Here is a 24,193-nt window from a genome sequence, read left to right as displayed (position 1 = left end):
TATTATTTTTAATATGTCACTGATCTCAATTACATGGTAAAACAAAGCCATCAGCAATTGTTTTTAAGCAGAGGATGGACAGGTGAAAGACGGAAAAACAGCTGTTTTAAGATGGATTAACACATAACAGCACCCCGTGGATATAAACATGTTGATGCCTGGGCTTTTGAGATGCAGCCCTGGCACTGCCATCTTCCTTGGGGGTTCTGACTCACCCCAGGTAAAACTTGTTCATTTATTAAAGACGTGCCAGAACCTGGAAACACAGTTTTGCTATGAACATGTTTAAATTGATGTACCTAGTAAGCTGACTTAATAAAGAGGATAAAAGCATTGAGGCAATATAATGGACAAGTTGTTTAAACTATGGGAACCATTTTATAATAGTATCATATTAATCGTTTTAAACATTACACGTCCTGTGAGGTGCGAGTTTACTGCTTCTAAAGGATTCAAGAGAGAGTAAGTAGCAGCCAGGTGCTGCTAATCAGATTCATTTAAATAACTGATTATCAGAAAGTGTGAGCAACTCTGTAAAAGCAGAAATTTTGGCAGTTTGCTGGTCCCGAGCATTCAGTTCAGGTGTGTATTAACACAATTACAAAATCTTTCCAGTTATGGTCATCACAACAACTTCAGACCATGCAACATTCAGATAAACGACGAAAAACCCAAGAGCTACATCTTACAGGCCATGTGAAATTTGTGACAGGAAAATAAGAAAAAGACTGAACAAATACGGCTTGTTTGGAAGAGCTCCCAGAAGAAAGCCTCTTCTCTCTGAAAAGAACACGGCAGCACAGCTCAGGCTTGCAAAGTTGCATCAAGACTTCTGTGGAGACGTCTGACCATAATGCACAGCACGACATTTGGCAAAAACCCAACACAGCTTATCTGAACAAACTCCTCACACCAGCTGTCAGCACGGTGGTGGAGGGCTGATGATTTGGACTTCGTCTTGCAGCCACCAACTCCTCTGTCTTCAAAGTATTCTAATCTGTTGTTAATCTATGTTGGCCAAAACTGCATCACGCAACATCCAAGCACAGCAGCAAATCTACAACACAATGACTGAAAAGGAAAAAAGAATCAAGTCGCTGTAATGACCCAGTCAATGTCCAGACCTCAATCTTATTAAAGGCTCTGGCAGGATTTCAGGAGAGCTGTGCATAAACGAACAGCAACAAATTTAAAGCAACATTGTGAAGAAGAGTGGGACGAAATTCTCTGATTTTTGGTTAGCATCCTCTGCTAACAGAAATGCAGCATAGTATAACAGATAATAGTTTTTTTTTGCCTTTAGATGAGAAAAAATTCACAACAACATTTTTAGTAAATATGCTAACACTTCAAGAAATATGCTATTAGCCTTATTGCTGATGATTACTGCAGAGCTGTAAATATGAGGAAGGTCAGAAAAGCAAAGCAAATTACAATCTCAGGCTCTTGGATTTGCTCTATAACATAAAAAAACGACAAATTATGAAGTTAGGGGGGAATTTCCCTTAATGACTATTTATTTATCGTTTTTTTATTAACACTTAGAGAAATTGCCTGATCAGGGCTGTGTGGGTGAGATTTGATTAGCAGTGGCCTTAAAGCAACCCCACACCTGGCATCATCTGTTGATTTAAGTATCACTAAATTCTGATTGGTGTATAACATAAAAAATGACTTTAAAAGCACTTTTTTTCAGATGAACTGTGCCAGCTTCAAACAACTTGAATTTTAAATTAACCAGGACCTAGAACATGACTTCATTAAAAGGTATCGCGCCTATAATTCCCTACCTGGAAAGAGCAATCTCAGCCTTTTGCCGGGCGATATCTGCTGCCTTCTGCGCTCCCTCCACGGCTCGGTCCACCTTCTCCCTGATCTTACTGGCTCGGAGGGGGATCAGGTTCTTCCTCTTGCCGCTCACCAGGATGTTCTGCTTGTACTTCCCTTCCTCTTTTGTGCCATCAGGAAACGTGGTGCAGCCATAGCCGTGCCGCTTGTTGCTGAGCCACTCCCCTTCGTACTGCAGCCCATCGGACCGCCGACTCACGCCGAATCCGGTCCGCTTGTCGTTCTTCCACTCCCCGCAGTAGGTCTCTGTTGCTGTGGCGTCCACATCGTCTTCAGCGACTGTCAGCTCTGTGTCTGCATCTCCAAGGCTGGAAAGGGTGAAAGGTTACATTAAAATAGTAAATAATCAATCATGGAAGGATCATAAAATGTTGAAATGAAACAGCCAGAGCCAGACTTCTGTGCCTATATTAAGAATATCTACTACTGCCAGCCATTAGGTTACGAGGTGGCGACTCAACTCAAAATAAGCCGGCTCAATCCAGCATACCTGGAGTTTGACGCCAAGCACTTCCATGTAACATCTAAGCCAGATTAAGAAGCTGAAGTTCACACAATGAATGAAACTGGCATTAAACTTCTCCTCAGGCACCGGTCCAGTGGACCAACATACTGACCTTTGACCTATAGTCTCCTTTGGAATGCATGCCAATCCATTTAAAGGCACTTAAGAAGAATGGGTGTTTGTTTTTTCCTTGAATCCCTGTCCTCCAAATGAAGGACAGGTCACTTCATAGTACGTCATTCCACTACCCTGCCACAGAGTTGATATCTGACTCACCACGTTGGACTAACCACGTTCCAAAGTCATTCCAGTCACAATCTTTCAAAGCTAGACTTCCTCTTGCGTGAATCAAGAAAGGAGACCACAGTAGGTGGTGTTATTTGTATGATTTTTGGTGGATAGACTCATGTTTGATTGACATACTTTTCAAGTAAACATTGCTGTTGAGTTAAAATCCTGCCAGAATTTCTTAGAGTGTTAAATGTCTGACTTTTACAGTAAATTTGAACTTTTCAGGGATAAATATATTAGATTGCATAACTAAAACATGACAACGATGATGGGTATCAGTATGATTACTGTGGAACTGGTCAAGGAAGGATCAGTTTTAGTTAACCAACACAGTATGCTGGATTTCTAAGGTTTATTTTGGGGCTTTTTGCCTTCATTTGATAGTTAAACAGTGTGGAGTAGACAGGAAAGGGCTGCAGGTTAGACTTGAACCCAGTCTGCTGCGTTTTAGTCATAAGGCATATGCATACCTGCTCAGCCAGTGAGCTAAACTGGTGCCCTAGTATACAGCGTGAAACAGGCTTCAAACTAATGAAAAATTATGTTTGAGAACAAAAGGTTTGGCAGATTGCCCCAAATTTGGATGAAAACTATATGTGCAAAAAGGTCTTTGTGGGTCTTTTATATCTGGTATCCTGCAGCAGCCCAAACCTACCACCTCTATTGTCCACGTGCCATTACCTGATGGTAGAGTTGATATCAGATGCAGCAGAGGACACGGTACTCATGCCAGCTTCACTCCTGAATGAGCTCTGTTTAGACCTCTGGGAGGCCAAAGAGCTCCTGGACTCTGACTTCCTCAGCTTGAGACCTGACAGGATGGATCTTCGAAAAAGCCCGCCCTTCCTTTTCCCCTTCAGCAGCTCAGCCTCGCTGTGCGCTGTCAGCACAAAACCTCCCCGAGACACCGCGGGGCTGCTGCCGCTGCTGCCTGTGCTGCACATGGAGACGCTGGTGGTCAGCGTGCCGGGAAGGGGGGGAGGTCCAGGAACCACTGCCCCAGTCCGGTCCAGCAGAGCTGTCCCATTGCTGTGCTCTGAACCGGAGCGGAGAGAGTTTATGGAGGTACGAAGCGGGGAGCGGATAACGGCTGCCATACCGTAAGGGACGCTCTGACGAACTCCGTAGCCATGACGCATCCCGCCAACCCACTGACCCTGAAATGTTCCTGAGGGGGAAAGAAGAAAACACTGATTAGACCTGATCAAGATCACATGGAGATGCATAAACAAACAACAAAATCCCAACCACTGACAACAATCAGTGCTTTATGGCATTAATGAAAGTCATGAAGTGATAATAATTCGCACATAATGATTAATTTGTACACCTTTACTGTGTCGACTGACACTATAGTTCCCACAGCTACAGAGTCAGATACATAATGAATTCAAAAACGGGAAGAAAATGGATTTCTTTATGGGTTAAATGAGGGATTTCACAAGTGATCATTTCAGTCAGCTGTTATGCAAAATACTTACAGTCGCATTAATTAAAATGTGCCAAAAGGTGCTGCCTAGAAATACCTGTCGTCAACACAAAAGTGTTAAACTGCAGTTGTTATACGGGTGTAGGGCAGCTCAAGTTAAATCCCCATAGAGTTTGTTGTTAACATAATGTCTGAGACTGAGATCCCCGAGGCCTCATCCACCTGAGACTGTCTAAATAAGGGATTTAACCCCTTAACGCCTAATTTTTGTCAAAACTTACATAAACGATAAATTTTAATCAATACATTGCAAAAAATGTGGGATGTAGCAAATATGATAAAAAGATTAAAACGAATTTAAGCACATTAATATTTAATTGATTGTTTTTAATTGCCTGAATAAATGCTTAATTTTCAAAAACTTTAAATTTAACTTTAAATTTTCTGGCAACAATTTCACAATTCAGGCTTTAAAGGTTAATATCTGTCCCTAAATATGGAGTTCAGAGATATATACGGATGTGATTGCACTAATGGTAATTTAACTTGAAATGCAGCATTATAAATTGAACAAAATAAGTGAAAATAATTATTCTGTAATGAGTCTGAATGACAGACGTGCATGAACAGGAAGTCTTTCTGTAAAACGGTCACAATATACAGGAAGATAAGTAATGCCCACAGGATCAGCCACTCAGACTCTTTACAAGAAGAGCAGGTCCAGACTTTGTGTACAGGGGTAACTGGGATCTAACAATACCCATCAGCAGAAAGAAACATGTTTAGGTTTTGGTCTCTAATGTTAATATACAGTGGGGCAAAAAAGTATTTAGTCAGCCACCGATTGTGCAAGTTCCCCCACCTAAAATGATGACAGAGGTCAGTAATTTGCACCAGAGGTACACTTCAACTGTGAGAGACAGAATGTGAAAAAAAAATCCATGAATCCACATGGTAGGATTTGTAAAGAATTTATTCGTAAATCAGGGTGGAAAATAAGTATTTGGTCAATAACAAAAATACAACTCAATACTTTGTAACATAACCTTTGTTGGCAATAACAGAGGTCAAACGTTTACTATAGGTCTTTACCAGGTTTGCACACACAGTAGCTGGTATTTTGGCCCATTCCTCCATGCAGATCTTCTCGAGAGCAGTGATGTTTTGGGGCTGTCGCCGAGCAACACGGACTTTCAACTCCCGCCACAGATTTTCTATGGGGTTGAGGTCTGGAGACTGGCTAGGCCACTCCAGGACTTTCAAATGCTTCTTACGGAGCCACTCCTTTGTTGCCCAGGCGGTGTGTTTTGGATCATTGTCATGTTGGAAGACCCAGCCTCGTTTCATCTTCAAAGTTCTCACTGATGGAAGGAGGTTTTGGCTCAAAATCTCACGATACATGGCCCCATTCATTCTGTCCTTAACACGGATCAGTCGTCCTGTCCCCTTGGCAGAAAAACAGCCCCATAGCATGATGTTTCCACCCCCATGCTTCACAGTAGGTATGGTGTTCTTGGGATGCAACTCAGTATTCTTCTTCCTCCAAACACGACGAGTTGAGTTTATACCAAAAAGTTCTACTTTGGTTTCATCTGACCACATGACATTCTCCCAATCCTCTGCTGTATCATCCATGTGCTCTCTGGCAAACTTCAGACGGGCCTGGACATGCACTGGCTTCAGCAGCGGAACACGTCTGGCACTGCGGGATGTGATTCCCTGCCGTTGTAGTGTGTTACTGATGGTGACCTTTGTTACTTTGGTCCCAGCTCTCTGCAGGTCATTCACCAGGTCCCCCCGTGTGGTTCTGGGATCTTTGCTCACCGTTCTCATGATCATTTTGACCCCACGGGATGAGATCTTGCGTGGAGCCCCAGATCGAGGGAGATTATCAGTGGTCTTGTATGTCTTCCATTTTCTGATGATTGCTCCCACAGTTGATTTTTTCACACCAAGCTGCTTGCCTATTGTAGATTCACTCTTCCCAGTCTGGTGCAGGTCTACAATACTTTTCCTGGTGTCCTTCGAAAGCTCTTTGGTCTTGGCCATGGCGGAGTTTGGAGTCTGACTGTTTGAGGCTGTGGACAGGTGTCTTTTATACAGATGATGAGTTCAAACAGGTGCCATTCATACAGGTAACGAGTGGGGGACAGAAAAGCGTCTTACAGAAGACGTTACAGGTCTGTGAGAGCCAGAGATTTTCCTTGTTTGAGGTGACCAAATACTTATTTTCCACCCTAATTTACGAATAAATTCTTTACAAATCCTACCATGTGGATTCATGGATTTTTTTTTCACATTCTGTCTCTCATAGTTGAAGTGTACCTCTGGTGCAAATTACTGACCTCTGTCATCATTTTAAGTGGGGGAACTTGCACAATCGGTGGCTGACTAAATACTTTTTTGCCCCACTGTATCTGCTGATAACAGTGGAACTCAACTAAAGTCAATTAGTAAATAATGGACTGTAACTTAACACTGCTGTCAGTTAATTGCTGGCAAGCCAGTGATCAAATTAGCAGGTGTACCCCCTTTACAAATACGTTTACAAACAAAAAGAAACAAACAAATGAAAACGAGATGGCGATGGAGGTTTCAATGAAACAACCCAAAAAGCCACAGCATGCTCTCCCAGGAGAGGCCATCTTTTGTATACAGTGTGAAATATTTCCAAAACCTACAGCATATACTACATGTAGACTCAAATGTATTAATAATTTCTCATTTATATTTGCCTGTATTTACCAATTTTGTCTCCTTAAGAAATTGTAGGAATGAAACTTTAACACCGTCACACATAGAGCAATTATGAATATCCATATGTTTAAGATTATATATATATATATATATATATATATATATATATATATATATATATATATATATATATATATATATATATATATGTTTTAGACTCACCACCAAATACGAAATGAAGAATTTGAAAAAACACTGCAAGCCTGGCAAAAACCACCCATAGGTGGGAAGGGTTTTTTTTTTTACCAGTAAATAGTAGCTATCAGCATGCACAACATCACAGCTTTCATCCTGCTAGCTGTCTGGCTGGGCTAGCTTCTCTCTGTTTTCTTTCTGCTTTGCTCTGCTGGTATCTTCACCATCGCGCACTCTTGTTTTTGATATTGAAGGAGAGGAGGCGTAAAGAGCAGTGAGGGGTTTGTGACATTAACACAGTGGGTGCTGCAGTTATGTGGTAAGGTGCACTAACCTACGGCTACTGTGACCCCGAAAGAACCATTTGATTTAGCAGAAGATTACTGAAGAGAGAGGGACGTCGGTTTTGGAGCCAAAAAGGTTTCCTGAGGTCAGTAAAAAAAACTCCTTAGCTCCATAGCTCAGCTTGACTTACTCATACCAAATATTAGTATTTATCTATAAAACCCTCTATTCTATGGTCTCTGGACTACTTAGTTCATTTAACCCAAAAATCCACATTTCAAAGTCAAACTAAAGACCTGAAATAACAATATAAAAACACCAAAACTACAATAGTTTCCCGGCAACATTTGAAAATGAAGGCATCTGCTTCTGGTTTTATTTCTCAATAAAGGCAATACAGACATGACCATTAAAGCATCATTAATGAGGAGTTCCTGAATGACTCAATTAATCGTTATACAGATGATAATGAAAATTTACTGGAGAACAGATTTAATCCAGTGATGTTTAGTTCATCTGTGAGTAATGAACACTTACACCACTTGCTGCAAAGTACTGATTTTTTGTACTCTCTGGTATTTAATTTAACTAATTAACTGTGAGTGCGAACGATTGTCTCTCCGTGTTGGCCCTGCGTCAGATTGGCGACCTGTCCACGGTGTCCAGTGGAGGCTGGGATAGGCTCCAGCCCCCTAGCAACCTGCAGTTTGGTGTAATTCATTCTGCATTTCATTCATTGCCAAGCATTTGTAGATTTCACTAGTTCCTCTTTTTTGTGTTCTCTGTGCTAAGGTGTTGGGAAGCAGTACAGGGGAGTGGCTTCCTTTTGTCACTCCCATTCATTCACACCATGAATCTGCACTGTCCGCATCCCTTGCTACATAACAGTCCCTATATCTCTGTGTTGCAGAAAAGTAGGGCATCTGAGTATGCATATGCATGCATGTGCTGTCATTCCTCTTTCTCTCTCTCACTCTCCATGGAAGTGTGTGTTCCAATAGGAGGCCAAGTAATCCATCCCACCTGCCCATACCTCTGATGTAACAGCACTCTGATTCATTCTGTAGCGAACGCACTCGCTCAAAACCAAACTACATGACCATATAAGGACTGCAACCACATTCTCTGTCTCCATCACAAACACACACAAATGTTTCCCTAGTGGGCTAAAGTGTCGGTGAAATGGGAAGTGCTGAATGAAGACAATATTATAAGCCAATCGTATTCCAGGACACATGAGAACATGATCACACGGGCACAACAAGCACCCAGACGCCGCTTTCAAAAAAGCCCGTGTGAGCGGTGGTGTTAAATCTGAACCTGCCCCCACGAAGTGCTGCCTCATACCACCACTCACCCCCCCACACACACAAAAACAAACAGAGGCTGTGTCACAGACAGCTGGCGAGCACATCTGGCAAGGCCTTTGTAATCACATCAGCACACAGCTGTACGACCATATGAAAGGCGGATCAAAGAACACTCGCACACACATGCACAAACGAGCACCTGTGCAGCAGCTTGACGAGATCAGCATTTCATTAAATGGCCGCCAGAATGCTCCAAGGCCGGCGCAAGAAGAGCGAGCATCACCTGCGAGTGCGTGTTTGTGCTGACAGAGCAGAACGGAAATAACCCGCTGCTACAACAGGTCACGTTCATTTAAAAAGGCAGTTGTGTAAATGATTTTTAAAAAAGAAGCACCAGCCGCATCCAAAAAGGAAAAAACATACAAAATAAATTTTTTAAAAGTACGACTATTACACTGATTTTTCATAATGCTGCTCCTGTACACAAATGTACAAAATGTAAAGGAGTAACTGCTCACGGTTAAAAATAAAATTAGAATATGAAGCTGTCGGCTTCACCCACAGGTACTTAAAAACTCATTATACCAACACTTTCATTTATTACCAATCCACTTGAAGATATTTCTAAAAGAAAAAGAAAAAATCAGGGCCAAGCCTTTTGCTAATAACCCTTCAGATAGAAGGCAACAATTTAATGTTTCGTACTTCAATTGTCAGCTTTTGAACTACTGAATTTTTTATAGTCTGGCAAAGTTGACTGTAGTTTTGCATCAACCATACAAATATGACAATAAATGAGTACACTTCCCAAAATAATGAACTATCCCTTTAAATTAACGGTATGAGTAAAATGTGAAAAATGGGACAAGTGTTGTTTCATTTGCTGTTACAGTAAAACCTCCAAATATGAGGATTTCTTATGCTATATACAGTGTACTATAGGTAGTATGTAGTACACTCTGAGGGCCCATTCACTGTGCTGGACAGCTTGTTTCTGAGCTACTAGTGTACTAGTGTCTCTGTGTGCAGATCATTGTTTACAGCGCTGCTGTTTACAGTCCAGTTATTATAACAGATAAATATTTAAAATAGCTAACAACAAGCTAAACTGTGACATAATAATTGAACCAAGAAGTAACCGCTTCGGCACCGTCCTGCTAAGCTCAGTGTGTACGATGAGCACAGGAACCCAGAAGAACGTGTAAATGTTTTACATTGTCCTGTATGCCCTACACATTTATGAACCTGTATTTATCCCACATTTCTAAACTACTGGATTATTATTAGCTAAATTACATCTAGGTTATTACTTAACTCTGTGATTCATAGACTTAAATACACTAATATTTCTGTAAATACTGAAAAAAGCAGTATAGCACAATACAAGATATCAGCAGCTTTAAAAATGCCTGCTACATTGAATCAGCACCTCTCTATAGCACTAACACACTGAAACATTGAAACCTTCAAGCATGTAGGAGTTATTGAAGGCTGTGTTAACTGCAGCTGGGTGCACCAAAGAAAATGGCAAGTGAGTGTGTAAATGAATAAATATATGTGAAGCAGTATGTGGGTTTGAGCTTTTTCATGACTTCTTGGAAGCGTATACCACCCTCAGTCTGCCTGTCGCTCTCCATGGTGCTGAAAAATACAGCGTAAGGCAGCTGGCAGTGATTTACTGCAATATCACACCTTACAGAGTCTTAACTGAAAGCAAGTGCAGTGGGGTAACTGTACAGGAGTTTTCTGACAGAAGATACACTGGATTGGATTATCCTGCCGTGGCTGCACTGACAAAACAAACACTGTTGGGATGTCAACGCCTCAACCTCAGGAGTACAGTCGCAAGGAGAATCTGCTCCACAGCTCCCACGCCGACAAAATTTCACTGATTCTGCCTGGAAGCCAACGGGAGGCACAAGCAAAGTGGACTCTCATTGCAACTACTGCAGCAAGGACAAGGCAGCTGCGCGGAAAGAGTTAACACGGCGAGATCAAAGCTGCGGAAACATCACAGAGTCGCAGCGATCTGATCACGCGCCAACCCCCAGGCTGAATTCATAATTGTCTCTTTAACAAATGCGCGTGTCTGTCCTCTGTTTCTAGGTTAAAAACCCTCTGCATTATAGGGTCTGTATTTCATTCACAGCAAACAGAAATCTTTAAAGTATTACTGGACTGTACACACACACAAAAAAAATGTGATTACACGGCTAGGTGTCTGTGATTCTTAGTCTGTGGTTCTTGTGTGTCCACATTATTGCATAGCAGACTACTTTACAACTCAAAGTATTGATTTGTGATGCACAGCACTTGCAAAGAACAAAACATGGAGCAAGACAAGCTGGAAGGAGCTCAAACTGGTTATTATATGAATTATAAATGTGTTGTTTTACCATGTCAGCACTTGCCCTTGTGCATATGAGAGAGATGGGGAGGGAGAAAAACATAAGACAAGACAAGGCCGAGTTTATCAAACACTTTTTCTCCTTTATGTTGCAGACACTCGGTACAAATGGCTGGTTGTTGCTTGTGGTCGTTGGAGTGAAACTGGTCACAAAGAGCTTTACGACTGCACCAAAAACCGATTGCTTTGGGATCTAGTAGGTTGCCGTGGTGACCAGCAGTTTGGAAGATGCTGACTTGTCGGCGAACACTTGCAAACTATTTTGCAGGGTAAAACAGCAAAACGTGCAGAATGTAAGCTGTGGTAGCAGAGATTAAATCTCACCAGCCGGTGGGGACGTTGTTTTCTGTCTTCATATTTTATGTGTTGCAGGAGTAAATCTGGACTTAGCAAAGCGAGAAACAGGCAGCAACTCACATGTGCTCTCATAGTGGAAAGTTGAAGAGCTTGAAGTCCTTGTCGTTTAGCCTCTCTGTTGCTTGCAAAGTTGTTAAAATAATTTCAGTCATCATTTTGGGGGCTTTAGTATGTTTTGGATTTATTATTGAAGGTGTTTTATATGAACAAACACCCTGTATATGGCTATGCAGCTGTAAGTTTTATTATGTTCTATCTGCTGTGTTTTCTGTGAGTGTTTCAGATGTGCAGCTATACTGTGCTTGTGAAAACTGCTCATCTACACTTGTTTTGTGAAGTTATATAACACTCTTCATGTCTAATGCATAGCTTGGCAGCAATTATTTAGCAGGCTTTCTTTTACATAATTTACTGTATGTGTGTTTGATGCTGGTTATACACCCATTTTAAAAATATTATTGTTAATTTCTGAAAGAAATTAACACGTTGTTTCTGTTTAGCATGCTGAAGGGAACGTCTTAAAAAAAGACATTACACCTGTGGCTTTTTGAAAACCTCTCAATCTGCTTAGGTCAGTAATGGCAGAACAATAAAAAGGGAAATTGCGTCTACAGTAATAAATCTCAGGTGGACAGATACGCTACAGATAAACTACATCTATATGGATACGCATTTCTAAATCATCGAAGACTTCCAGTAAGCCATCAGCAAGCTGGCTGCAGTCAGTGGTTGCATAAAGGCAGAAACTGCAAAAACAAGAGCAGAATTCACTCAGAAGGAAATGAATGGAAATGAGAGCTAAGCAAGGAAGAAACACGTTAGAAGCGCTTCATCAGCAATGTGATGCAGAGGCAGCCCTCGCTGAAGTCAACATCTATGAGGCTGTAGCAAGCCAAACAGAAGGGGGACGCATGAGTGCAAACCTCTCCCCTCCAGCAGATCCCTTAGACTGCACTAGTCAGTAGGTTAAGGATCACATGAAGCTGTCAAGCTACAGGACATGACAGCGTGCACCACATTTTTACCACTTAAGAAAAGAAAATGACAAGTCTGACTCTGGTAATAGACCCGATATGTCATACATGAAAAGTTTTTTCAATATATTTAGGCCTTCCATAGCACTTGAAACCCTCTCATCAAACATCTTCACAAGATAACTCAATATGTCTGACCATACAAGATTTGAGGTCCTGCTCAGCAGTGGTCCTCCAAGTTAGGTAAAGAATCCTCTGTGCACAGCAACGAGCTTTCCCTCAGTTTGGCTACAGTGTGGGAGAGGCTGGAAACGGCTATTTGACGAGGTGGATTGTTTTCTAAGATATTGAGTATGGATTTAAATCTTTCAGAGACAAACTGAGAGAGTTTGTGAGAGCTACAATCCTGAGTTGCTATACCTGAACAGAACAGGTGAAATAAAGTAAACATGATAAAATCAGGATGTTTTACATTGAAGGTGATCTTTCTCCACTCGCGATGCACTTTTTCAAGTTTCACTACAACTTGGATAATGAACTGGAGAGTGTTTTCAGACACATTGGCATCTTCGAAACTACAGACAACCATGGAGTTTGCCAAGTGGTCTCCAACATGTCTCTAGATCTGTGTGACTGAAGTTTTATTCAAACTAGCTGAAGTCTAGCAGACAGTGGCTAACAGCCCCCTGTGCTGGCTATTCCCCTAATAATGCATACGTATAAGCTTTAATGAAACTTACATGGGTCAGTACTGTAACGGTTCAACCCCTTATAGCTTATATATCATGAAGGAGGATCATGATGCTTCCAGCCCAGGCAGTTGCTGTTCATATAACACTACACCATCCCAAGTGCTTCTCGGGCAAACTCTATCTACGCAGTTAGTAACGCATCAACAACAGTGCGGGGCAGACTTCCAAGACAGATATTTAGAGTTTCATGATTTAGTCAGCACCATTAATCCTCACTGCAACCATAAAACTTCTCCCGTTACATAAGCTAAAGCCTGCAGATGGGTTGTTGTTTTGGCTTTATAGAAGGCACATAATAGTAATGACCCTAGGAAAAAAAAGATAAACAACAAGTTACTGAAAACTTGTTTTTTATGGGCGTTTTTCACTAAAAAAAATGTTTTAGTTTAACAGGGAGAATTTAATCTTATGCATCAATCCTCCTTAATAATTTTTGATTATATTATTCTTATTCTTCTTATTATTATGCTATACAGTGGAGCAGTCTGTAGTGAGAAAAACTACTGAAGAGAGGCAAAGGGAGAGAGAGCCCTGAGGACGGTGCACGGACACATCGGCTGGGGGAGAAAAACAGCAACTACACAAACAGAAGGAAAGACAGATGGTAACTAAAGACAGGTAGACAAGAAAACCGACAGGCAACAAGCCAAGAAAAAGGGCAGTAAAGTCAGGCTGTGCAGGCATGCAGACAAACCCACTAAACTGGTCAAATCACTGAACACTGAAAGCAAGAAAAGTCTGTTCAAAGCTAAACCTCTTCCTGCCTAAATCGCTGTGTGGGACTATTATCCGTTTAAGGGATTTTGCTTGGGCCCCTTTTTTCTGTCTGAGTCTTTCAGATTGCAATTTGAGGATTATTCATCTGCTCAGAAATTTCATAAAAAAGGCTCGCGATAACGCGATGACATTCTGATGACCTGCACATTGAAAAAATGCCTACAATTTTCTGTCATCTTGTAACCAGTGTTTTGGTGATAATAGTTTATCCAACTATGAATGGTTTGGCAAAAAACAAATACTGTCATGTGTCCTTAACCTCAGTCAGTCAGATTTCTTTGTTCCCCATAAAACATTTAGTCTGTTTAACATTCTCATTGTTTGCATCCATGTTCGTCAACTGGTGTTCTTTTGTTCCCCATTTCAGGCTTGCATGATTTGCTTCACAGTCACTGAGTTGGATGTTCTGGGCTGTGAAACAGTCGGTGGGATTTTGTAAGACTTCAGGATCACTTTGCTTTTTTGATGCATTTATTCATTCGTTGAGACCTTCATGTGGATCAAATTGGCTACATATTTTTTTTTATAAATGCATGTGTATAAATTACTTCCCATTTTCTTGTGCAACCCTTAATCAAATGGAGTTCCACAATCCTGTGCTAAGTTTTCAATGTCGTATACGTATGTGCATCTTTCTTACCAACAGAACACGCTTTACTTTCAGAAAGAAATGGTAAAGAAGAAAATGCATGATGTCAACGGCTCAATGAGAAAGAGCATGAAAAAGAAAAGCACAGTGGCCTGGCATTCATAAATAAACTAGCAACATGACGGCGCTCTTACCAGACAAGTAAAAGATTCCTGAAAACCAGTGGAAGATGAAATACTGAAGGGGATAAGCAGCAAAGATCATAAATAACTCAAACAAGGAATCTGGAAAGGGATCATGACCTGGCAGCAACACGGGGAAGATGCTTTTCCTTTTACGTCAATACAGCAAATCGGTGACCTCATCAACTGTGCAAACTACCGTGGGATTACAATCCTATCCATACCAGGCAAAGTGCTTAACAGGATCATCTTGCACAGAATAAAGGAATTAGTCATCATTCAGCTCCACTGGGCTTCACAGAGAATAGATCCTGTACTAACCGAGATACTGTGTGACCACCGAGCAAGAATGGACGACAGCTTTCTGCTGTACAATTTAAAGTATTCATCACGAAAGGCAGCTCAAAAACGTGTCCAAAGAAGACGCTGTCAATTTTTACCTTGCTAGCAGCAACTTAGGATTTGGACATTTGGATTTGTCAGCCAGTACTATTAAGGTGACCTGGCATTACAGTACAATACCTATCAACAGATGGATGAGAATATAGTAATTTCATGTTCTCTTTCGTTTTTCCTCCTAGGTTTTCCCTGTCAACTGGTCCATACAAGAAGATGGCAGGTATTGAAAACCATTAATCAGTACAAATATAAATACTTCCTGGAAATGACGCGTTGCAAACCTTAACTAAACATGGTGAGATCCCTTTCTTTAATAGCTACAGTTAGATATAAGACTATCAGAATGACAGCACAGAATGATTTAAGAAAAACAACTTCAAATCAGATAACCAAGTCAGGGACACGTTTTAGGAGGCAGGCATCTCTTTTCCAAGGTACACACTTTCATGAATGTAAACATAGAGAGTTTACAACGAGGTGAAAATTACTGGTGACACTCAACAGCAAGGCCAGATTAGACATTACCAGAAAACATCTAAAATAGCTGCACAACCAAGATTAACTTGTACTCAAAAAATAGAAAGACAAAAATATGGAGAGGGAGAGCAACAGCTCACGATCCAGTGCATATCATATTATCTGTCAAATATGGGGGTAAGTATTGTTATGGCATGGGCATCTATGGCTACCAGTGGAAGCGGGTCAGCAGTGTTTATTGATGATGTGACTGTGCTATATACTCTGCTCAGATTCAGCCAAATACTGCACAACTGATCAGACAGTGCTCCACAGAGCAAATGATTAATGACCCAAAGTATACCGCGAGAGCAACCCGAGAGTTTCCTAAGGCGAAGATATGAGATCTTTCACAGTCACTTGTTCTCAAGCCAACACTGGAGATAAAACTGGATGCAGACAAACAAGCAGACGCTGAAGCCGGCTGCAGTAAATGCCTGGTAGAGCATCTCAAGGGATGAAACACAGCATTTGTTGATGAGTTCTAAATTTCAAACAGGCACTACAGCAAAATATTTTCATCCAAGCGTTGAAAACAATCTTTATACTTAAAGTGGCATTAGTTTCTGCTAAACAATTCCTGATTAGTTAATGTAATACTTTAGTTAATTCCCTTAATCATAATCACATCTTGTTGGATTTAAAAATACAAAAAAGCTAATATTTCCCAAAGATGTATGGAGCTAACTATAACTAATACAGATTATTAGTAATAAGGTTACTGCCAACACAGTCAACATATCCAGTTTAGCAGTACTTGGGTCGCCCTTTAGCAAAAGCATTCAAATGTCTAATATTGCTATTAGACATTTGAATGCTTTTAGCAGTTGGTTGAGGGTGACTTCCTGACTCAAGGAATACTGCTACAGCAACCCAAGAGTTTCTCAAGACAAAGAAATTGGATATTCCTCAATGGCCAAGACAGTCACATAATCTCAAACCAATACAGCACGCTTTACAGTTACTGAAGACAAAACTGGAAGGAGAGACCCACGAACAAGCAGCAAGTAAAGGCCTGGCATCACAATGGAAGAAATTCAGCATTTGCTGACGTCTGTGACTTCTAGACTTGCATAACATAATTTTTAATTGTGTTAGTTTGTCCAATTACTTTTTTAACTTTTTTAACTTCTGGAAATAGGGACTATGCCCAGGAGCTGAAATTAAATTAAAGAAATTAAAGTCAGTAATTCATTCACTTGATTGTTTTATTTAAAATCCACATTAAAAAAGACCACAATTACAACAAAATAACAAAACCAAACAAAGTTTCCCTGTGAAAAAACCCTATGGACCTAACTTTACATTTGGCCTCAGCCATAAATGTAGTAATATTACAGTAAAGGCTGTAAAATGGTGAGATACCTACATGTTTTTTAGTTCCATTGTAGAGCCAGGATTAATCCTTTTAACAGCTTTGCCAGATGGACAATTGAGCTTTGTGACTTATATAATGTTTTTTCTAATCTAACCAAGTAGTTTTGGTACCCAGAACTAATCAAAGAGTGTGTGAATATGAAAGTAAAAAATAAAAGGAAACAACAATGGTGCCACACAACATCTTGAAACAAAACTCAACATTCTAAAAATCCCATGGGACAAAGCATACATCATCACTAACCCTCTAGTGACCTTGTTTGGATTTTTTAGGTGTTCTCTCTAAAAAGAGGAAATAAAATAACAAAGGATATCAATACTGTGCACTGCAAAAGAACAACTGAAAAATAAATAAATAAGAAAGGTATCTCACAACTTTAGGGCTTTTATTTTGAAAATAACATGCTTTGATTTGACTTATAACCTTCTATCATATTGCAGACCTCCCAGGAATTTATCTTGAGGACTTCCTGCTTTTACAGAAATACAGTTTACACAAATAAAGGTGAGCATGTCAAAAACAATCTATAGCTGCTAGAAATGCTGAAGGCAGAAATGAAAGGAGATGGCCAATCACATTCAATAGCATTCAGTTAACAAGTTAACTAATGCTATTAAAAACTACCACTAGCAAACCAACATCAGCAACTTTGCTAACAGCAAACCTACCTTGATAATGACATCAAAATAACATGATTGAAATATTTATTTATCTGTAAACAGCTTTAATCGTTGCTTATAATGTTTTAAACCAAAATGCATAACATCTGCTGGTTTCAAATGTTTCTTCATCCGAATGGACAGTCTAAGAATTGCAGGTAAAATACTGGATTCACCTGACTTGCATGACACTTCCTTTGAATTTACTTTTTTTCAAGGCTAAAATAATCAACAGGATAAGCCTCAGAATTTGGGAAATTTCAATATTTCTCTTTTTGATGAGATTTTACAAAGCAAAAAAATCTTAAAAATAAACTAATCATAAAAATAGACAGTAGAAGGACAGAATACATGAAACTAAGTTGAGTCAAATGAGAGGAAAGGGCTGTCTGAATATGCAATTCCTACTTGTGACTTGTCATAGTCACAAATAAGAGTTCAAACTGTTTGTGAATTGCTTTTCCCTTCCTCTCTTCCACACAGAGGTGAGAAGTGAAGGTTTTCCTGCAAACAGCAATCCTGAAGCTGACGGGGACTGAGACAACGCTCAGAAGACTTCAGCCGTGCTCACGGTTGTAAGCCTGTTAGGGTTGTCTGAGACCTCGAGCATTATCTTGGCCATGTCTAAGATAATTCTGTGTAATAAGTCCATTATATGCTGGTTACATGAGTTGCTATAGGGCATGAGCTAACTACATGGCCGACTGGGTGAAAGAAAGCAGAGTGGCACTTCTGACCGAAGTGATTCCTCCCACACACACTGAAAATATATTCTCTCAAATATATTCTTTTACACATGCTTGTTATTTTTCCTGTAAAATGCATGTCTCACTAATCAGCGAGCCAAAGGAAACAGGTTTTTGATCTCATTTGGCCCACCTACCGTTGCAGGGTGAGTTTAAAACAAGATAAGTGGATTTATTATTTATTATGCGGATTTATTATGCTTACATAACACGGCCAGAGCGAGAATAATTACAGCAGTGATAGCGGCTTTTAGCAGGCTAGCAGGGTGTGTTAATTTAGAACAATTATAAATCAGATTTAGCATATTTACCAACAGCTGGAGGACATGAGGGAGGTTCAGAGATACTTGTGAGCGGCCGCACACCTCGTGTGATTGAGCATCTGCCATGATATGAATGCTCTCGTGCTTTTTCTTGTCTTTTTGACATTTCATATTCACATAAGTTGGAAAGGGGAATTTTTAGGTCAGTTTGTACATCTCTGACAATAGCATATTCACCACTACTGCTGTAATCTCTAGCAGTTAGCATTGTTGTACACAGTGACAGCTGTAATCTCTCTTTGTGACTTCAACTCTCACTAAAGTGATTACTGAATCCGTCTACTGCTCTCTTTTCATTTTTCTACTCCACTCCCTCTCTCCTTCTCTCTCTATGTGGTTGGTAATCAGTCAGCTTAGCTCTTCTTCTCAGTAAACAACATTAGCCCGGAAGGCCAAACCAGCCAATCCAGGCTCGGCAGAGCCGGCTGGGCGGCCAATAGCAGCGAGGAACATCAAGTCCCTCGTGACACAGTGACCTGCTGCATGTCAGTGAGCATTGCTATGGAAACCCTACTGTACAGCGCGGCTCAGTGGAAATGCAGCAAATTGAGGGAGGGAGGAGAGAGGTGGGAGGAGAGGAGAGAGGGATGCTGGCAGACGTGGGAGAGTAACGAAGAGAAAAACTAAACAGCAGCGGTAGAGACGGAGGAGGAGTGTTTCCTAGAAATTTGGCATCAGGTGGAGTTGGAGGGGAAGTGTAGCTGACTCAAATTGCACAGCGTGTTTCAAAAGTATGTAGGCAGCAGAGCATCTTTGAATGCTGTGGCTTCTGGCTCATATTGCTCTGGAGATGACTGAGCTGTGAGTCTGTAAGGCAGATTTTACTGTGAAGCGCTCTGCACTGGACCGTATCACAAAACCAATGAAGGAAAATGATTATTTCAGCTTTAAGCTAAACATTTAAAATCACATTTAAGCTGTCTTAATAAGCAACAACAGTTAGACCTGGCATAGTTTAAGCTCGTGTTTTTTTCATGGAAATTAACAGCTATGGTATTAATTTTAAACTCCTATATCTTCTTCACAAACTTGGGTGTCCACGTGACACCAATAACCCTTTTATGGCTGAGGGGCAAAAAGGACTGACAAGTCCCAGGTTTTCTGACACTGTATAAGATTCATGTTCTTTTTTAGACTTTATTAAAGTTTTGCAGTCACATGACAACTAACTATGTGACGTTAACTTGTCCGATATTTTAGACATGTCACAATAATTGTGACAGTGTAGGGTCAAGTCATTCAGGCCCCTTTCACTCAGCCCTGAAAGCAGTGACGCCTCGTCAACCACCGGGTTCTCAGGATAAGTGTTAAGTGTAAGGATAAACCTTATTTGATACATAGCAGATTATATATATCGTGATTGCTAGTAATTTCCTTGGAGATTTACTTTCAAAATAAAAGTTTTTTGACTACTCTCCCTATTCATGACATGGACACTGTGATGTCAGTTCAGGATGTAGCCTTCGACTGCCGCTCGAATGAAAGTAGAAAAACCTGATGAACAGATTAACTTTGCTGCTTCTGTGAATACTGTCTGTATATTGAGCTGCACTTTATTTTCTGATAGCTTTCATGTTCTCTGAATAGCCTCTACTGTATCTTTCATTTGCCGAGAAAATACCTGTTGTACAGTCACTTATCCAAGTGATTGTACAACTTGGATAATGGAAAAAAACGGACTGAACTGTGCTGCATGTCTTCTTCCAAAGTGATGATAAAACAAGTAATTTTTACACATTATTTATGCAGCATTTGCATTCGAAGAAGCAATTTACACATGTCAATATAAGTTTGCATTAGCACAGATTAGAAAATAGGAAAAGGATAGAACGCAAGTAGGAAAAGCTCACATTCTCTTTACACACAGACCGGACAGCTAGAAAATATCGTTTTTTGGTGCAAACAACTTTTGGGCTCCACCAGCTTCTTCTTAGTTGACGTTCACATTTATCCAGGCTTGGGAGGAACCCTAGGAGTCATACTAGCGTGTTACCCACTGAGGCTGGGATTTTGTTTCCTCCCAGTTTTGAACTGGGCATCTTTTTTGTGTGTGAGGCAAATGTGTTCATCACTACACTATGGAGGCGCTGATGCAGGTTTATAATTACAAGTAAAGTCAGGAACACATTCGGCCGCAGGAAGGCAAGATTCATGTTCGCATTTCTTCTTTGGTTACTGAACTATTTATCTTTTTCTGGTTATTGTTTTCTGTTTCTTAAATTCTGCACCAGCATCAATGGTTACTTCCTCTATTAAAACATATTAGTTTTATTACCTCACAGATCTATAAAAAGAACAGATGCATGCTGTTATAATAAGGACACTGTGTACTGTTGGAGCTAGATAACCACGCGTAACTAGGCCAATCTCTGCTGCATTTACTGTATGTGGGTTCAAATGATACAGTTACGCTCCAACATATCCCTCTCTGAAAGGCCCATTTTTGTCTTTCTCTTTCTTTCTTTAATGATCTCACTCGCCTCCTGATTAGAGAGTATCTCTCATAACAATCACGATAATCATCTATCCACCGAGTGAGCCATCTCTCAGTTTTCAGTTCATCATATAAGTGATCTATTCATCCATTAATCTGTACATCTGTTGAATCATCTATGCCTCCCTCTGTCAGTCCGTCCATCTGTCTGGTCATCTATCAAGCCGAATTATTCTCCTTTGTACCGAATCAACCCCTAAAACCAGTCTGGTCTGCGGATTTTATCGGGCTGCTCAGGACTGTGTGTGTTTGTGTGTCGTGAAGAGCAGTGTAATGCGGCCTGGTAGTTGTAGAGTTATGTAACGAGGCTTTAGCGGCACGTATGCTACTGTCAGCTCCATACTTACACACATACTACCAGATTTCATGGCTGTGCAGTTTTTGCACATGCATGCAATGTAGTGTATGCATGTGCAGTCACACCCACAGCGACTGAACTAAGTCACAACCTAAGAGACTCAACATGCAACTGATTTCATTTTCTAGGCAATTGTGATGCAGATTTGGAAGACTTTACAAATGAAAGAAGAAGAATCAAATGTATAATTACATGTTTTGCTTTTTCAAACACAGACATATTTCATGCATTTAAGCGACCAACATTTCATCTGGTGTCCCTAGCAGACTGATGGATGCTTTTGGGTGTTTGGCACAAATAGTGTGCTGATATTGGCTGTGTTTGTAGTCATGCTAGTGGCTCTTATGATTATCATTTCATCATAAAATTAAATATTTTGACACCTATTGGATGGAATAGCATCAAACTGTGAATGTATTTATGGGCTCCACAGATTTACTATGATAGTTTTTATTCTTTGGATCAAAATTCCAATTAAAAAGTATTTTAATATAGTTATTCTGGTCAAACTGGGGGGAGATAAGCCATATGCCACTGGGTTTATTGCTAATCAGTAAATTATAGCATGTTAACATGCTAATAAAGAATGATAAACAATATAAACGTTACATTTCCCTTGTCATAAAGATATCAGGATGCTGACTTTCGTATTTATTGCAGCATGTGACTGACTAACATGACTGTAGATGCGTAGGGCCAGTTTTAATAAGCAGGGGAAATTACTGTAATGGCTTAAAGTGGAGGGGGAAAAGCACCAGCGGGACTGGAATACTAATAATGTGTACACTGATGAACAGTCGGTTTATTTTTGTGCTAACCAGCAATTCTCAATCTGGAACGCTGCTGCCACCAAGGCTGTGTGGTAACTGCACACCATTTGGAAATCACAAGACTGACCTCCAACCGGTTCCCAACTTTTAATTTACTTTCTGATTGTTACTTTTCCTGGATAAACATTATTCACTGTCCGTGGTCCTGAAACAGGAAAAAAAAGAACAGTGGGAAAGATTTCATGTATTTTTTTGGGACTTTTTTCTGGCTTCAGGGGTAAAATTAAGCCTTCAAACGTCTGAAAATAAGACCCTTTAAAAGCTTGCTTAATCTCCTGAAAAGAAACACCAAAAATATAAGACTTACGAGTAGTTTTGGTGCATCTGGTATAACAGAAAAACATGCATTAGCAATCTATCTTTTCTGATAGCACTTTCCTCCAGCAATTCAAGCCCATTAATACAAGTAGAGAAAATATCCCTCCCTATAAAAGCAAATACTGCAGCCAGGTCAAGTGCAAGATGGATTAAAAACTTCTGTCCTATACAAACTAGTTCAAATTTTAGGTAACTAGGAAATTATGAAAAAGTGCACAAATGCAATGTCTGTCCTCTGTTCAGCAATGTTTTTGGGGCTTGTTACTTGGGAGCTGATGTCCTCTTCCATCCCTCTAACCTTTCACTCATCCCTTAAGACTGCGTGGCCTGAATTGAAGGACTCTAAATACACAGAGTGTCCTCAGCAGCTGAATTGAAAGTTGAGGGTTGGGAGGACACGAGGAAGAGGAGGAGAAAGACAGAGAAAGGAGGAATCAGAGACAGAAAATGAGAGCAAGTACATTTTCAAAAGCTGTCCTGGCGCGACCTCTTGCCTCAGCATGAGCATGTGTGTGTGTTAACAAGGCGTGATAGAAGAAAGGATGACCCTAGAAAACCTTTAGAAAAGTTCCTCCTACTGTGCATCTGCTCTCGGCCTGTCAATCATCAACCAGTAAGAGGCTGTTTTCACAGAGGACAGTTGTCAAATATCGCTCATTGACAGGAACTGAGTGGTGTGCCTTCTGCCACACGCAAACCAACTCCCAAAACACCCACAATGCATCTGTCCTTCTGTATCTCCTATAGTTCTTACCTCCATCCGAGTACGTCTCTGTTCCGTATCCGTCCTGCAGGCCGTTGTTCCACGTCCCTTCGTACTTCCCGCTTGTCCCCGTGCTCTCCCGCACGCCATAGCGTCCTTTAAAGCCATTCGTCCACTCGCCTTTGTACACCCAGCGGCCTTTATTCTCAACGCCCACACCGTGTCTCTTGCCCTGAGCCCAGGTGCCCTGGTAGGTGTTCCCGCTGGGCCAAGTGTAGACACCCAGCAGTTCAAACCCATGGGCCCAGGAGCCGCAGTACTCGCCCTGGCCTTTGGGTCCAGTGCAGATCCCGTGACCGTGCGCCTTGCCCTCCTCCCACCCTCCGCAGTATGACCCCCCATCGTCAAAGTTGAACCTGCCGCCAGTGGACATGCATGAAACAGGTCTTGGCAATTCCCCTGAAGCCTCGACAAAAAGAAAAAGAAAAGAAAAGAAAAAAGAAGGAAGGAAAAAGGACAGGTTGGTGCTAGAACCAATCCATGGAGCGGAGTTTGGAGGTTGGTGAGGGTAGGGGTAAGGAGGTGAAGGAGGGAGTGGGAGGGAGTGAACTCCCACACAAATCAAGATAGGCCACTTTCAGTTTCCCACTAGCTTGGTGTGGAAGAATTGGAAATGAGGTGGACTAAAAAAAACAAAACAAAAAAAAAACGTGGCCCCTCACAGCTGTGTCAGGGCTCTCCCGGCCTGTTGGGGAAAGGTAGCAGGTTGCTGTTCACTCCATCCTCTTCGTGGGCTCTTTGTAGCTTTGGCTAGCACTTTCCAGCTTCTCTGTGGCCTTTCCAGGTGAGAGAGGAGGAGAGTAGGGCCAGA

General features: G+C 40.9%; 1 protein-coding gene across 1 annotated transcript in view; it reads right to left on the bottom strand.

Moving 5' to 3' along the window:
- jph3b (junctophilin 3b) overlaps positions 1–23,755 on the bottom strand; it is a 53,317-nt gene extending 29,562 nt beyond the window's left edge. The window contains exons 1-3 of the mRNA XM_085358591.1: positions 23,374–23,755; positions 3,326–3,812; positions 1,791–2,156 (exon numbers count right to left, since the gene is read on the bottom strand). Of these exons, the coding sequence (XP_085214717.1) occupies positions 1,791–2,156; positions 3,326–3,812; positions 23,374–23,755 (1,235 nt within the window). The remainder of the gene's footprint in view (positions 1–1,790; positions 2,157–3,325; positions 3,813–23,373) is intronic.
- Positions 23,756–24,193: the final 438 nt, after the last annotated feature.

The sequence above is a fragment of the Diplotaxodon limnothrissa genome, linkage group LG7, assembly GCF_057381915.1.
Source record: "Diplotaxodon limnothrissa isolate DT_005_m linkage group LG7, D_limnothrissa_male_GT1.1, whole genome shotgun sequence".
Taxonomy (NCBI): Eukaryota; Metazoa; Chordata; class Actinopteri; order Cichliformes; family Cichlidae; genus Diplotaxodon; species Diplotaxodon limnothrissa.
Note: the sequence above shows the minus strand (reverse complement) of the source record. Positions and strands in the feature narration are given on the sequence as shown.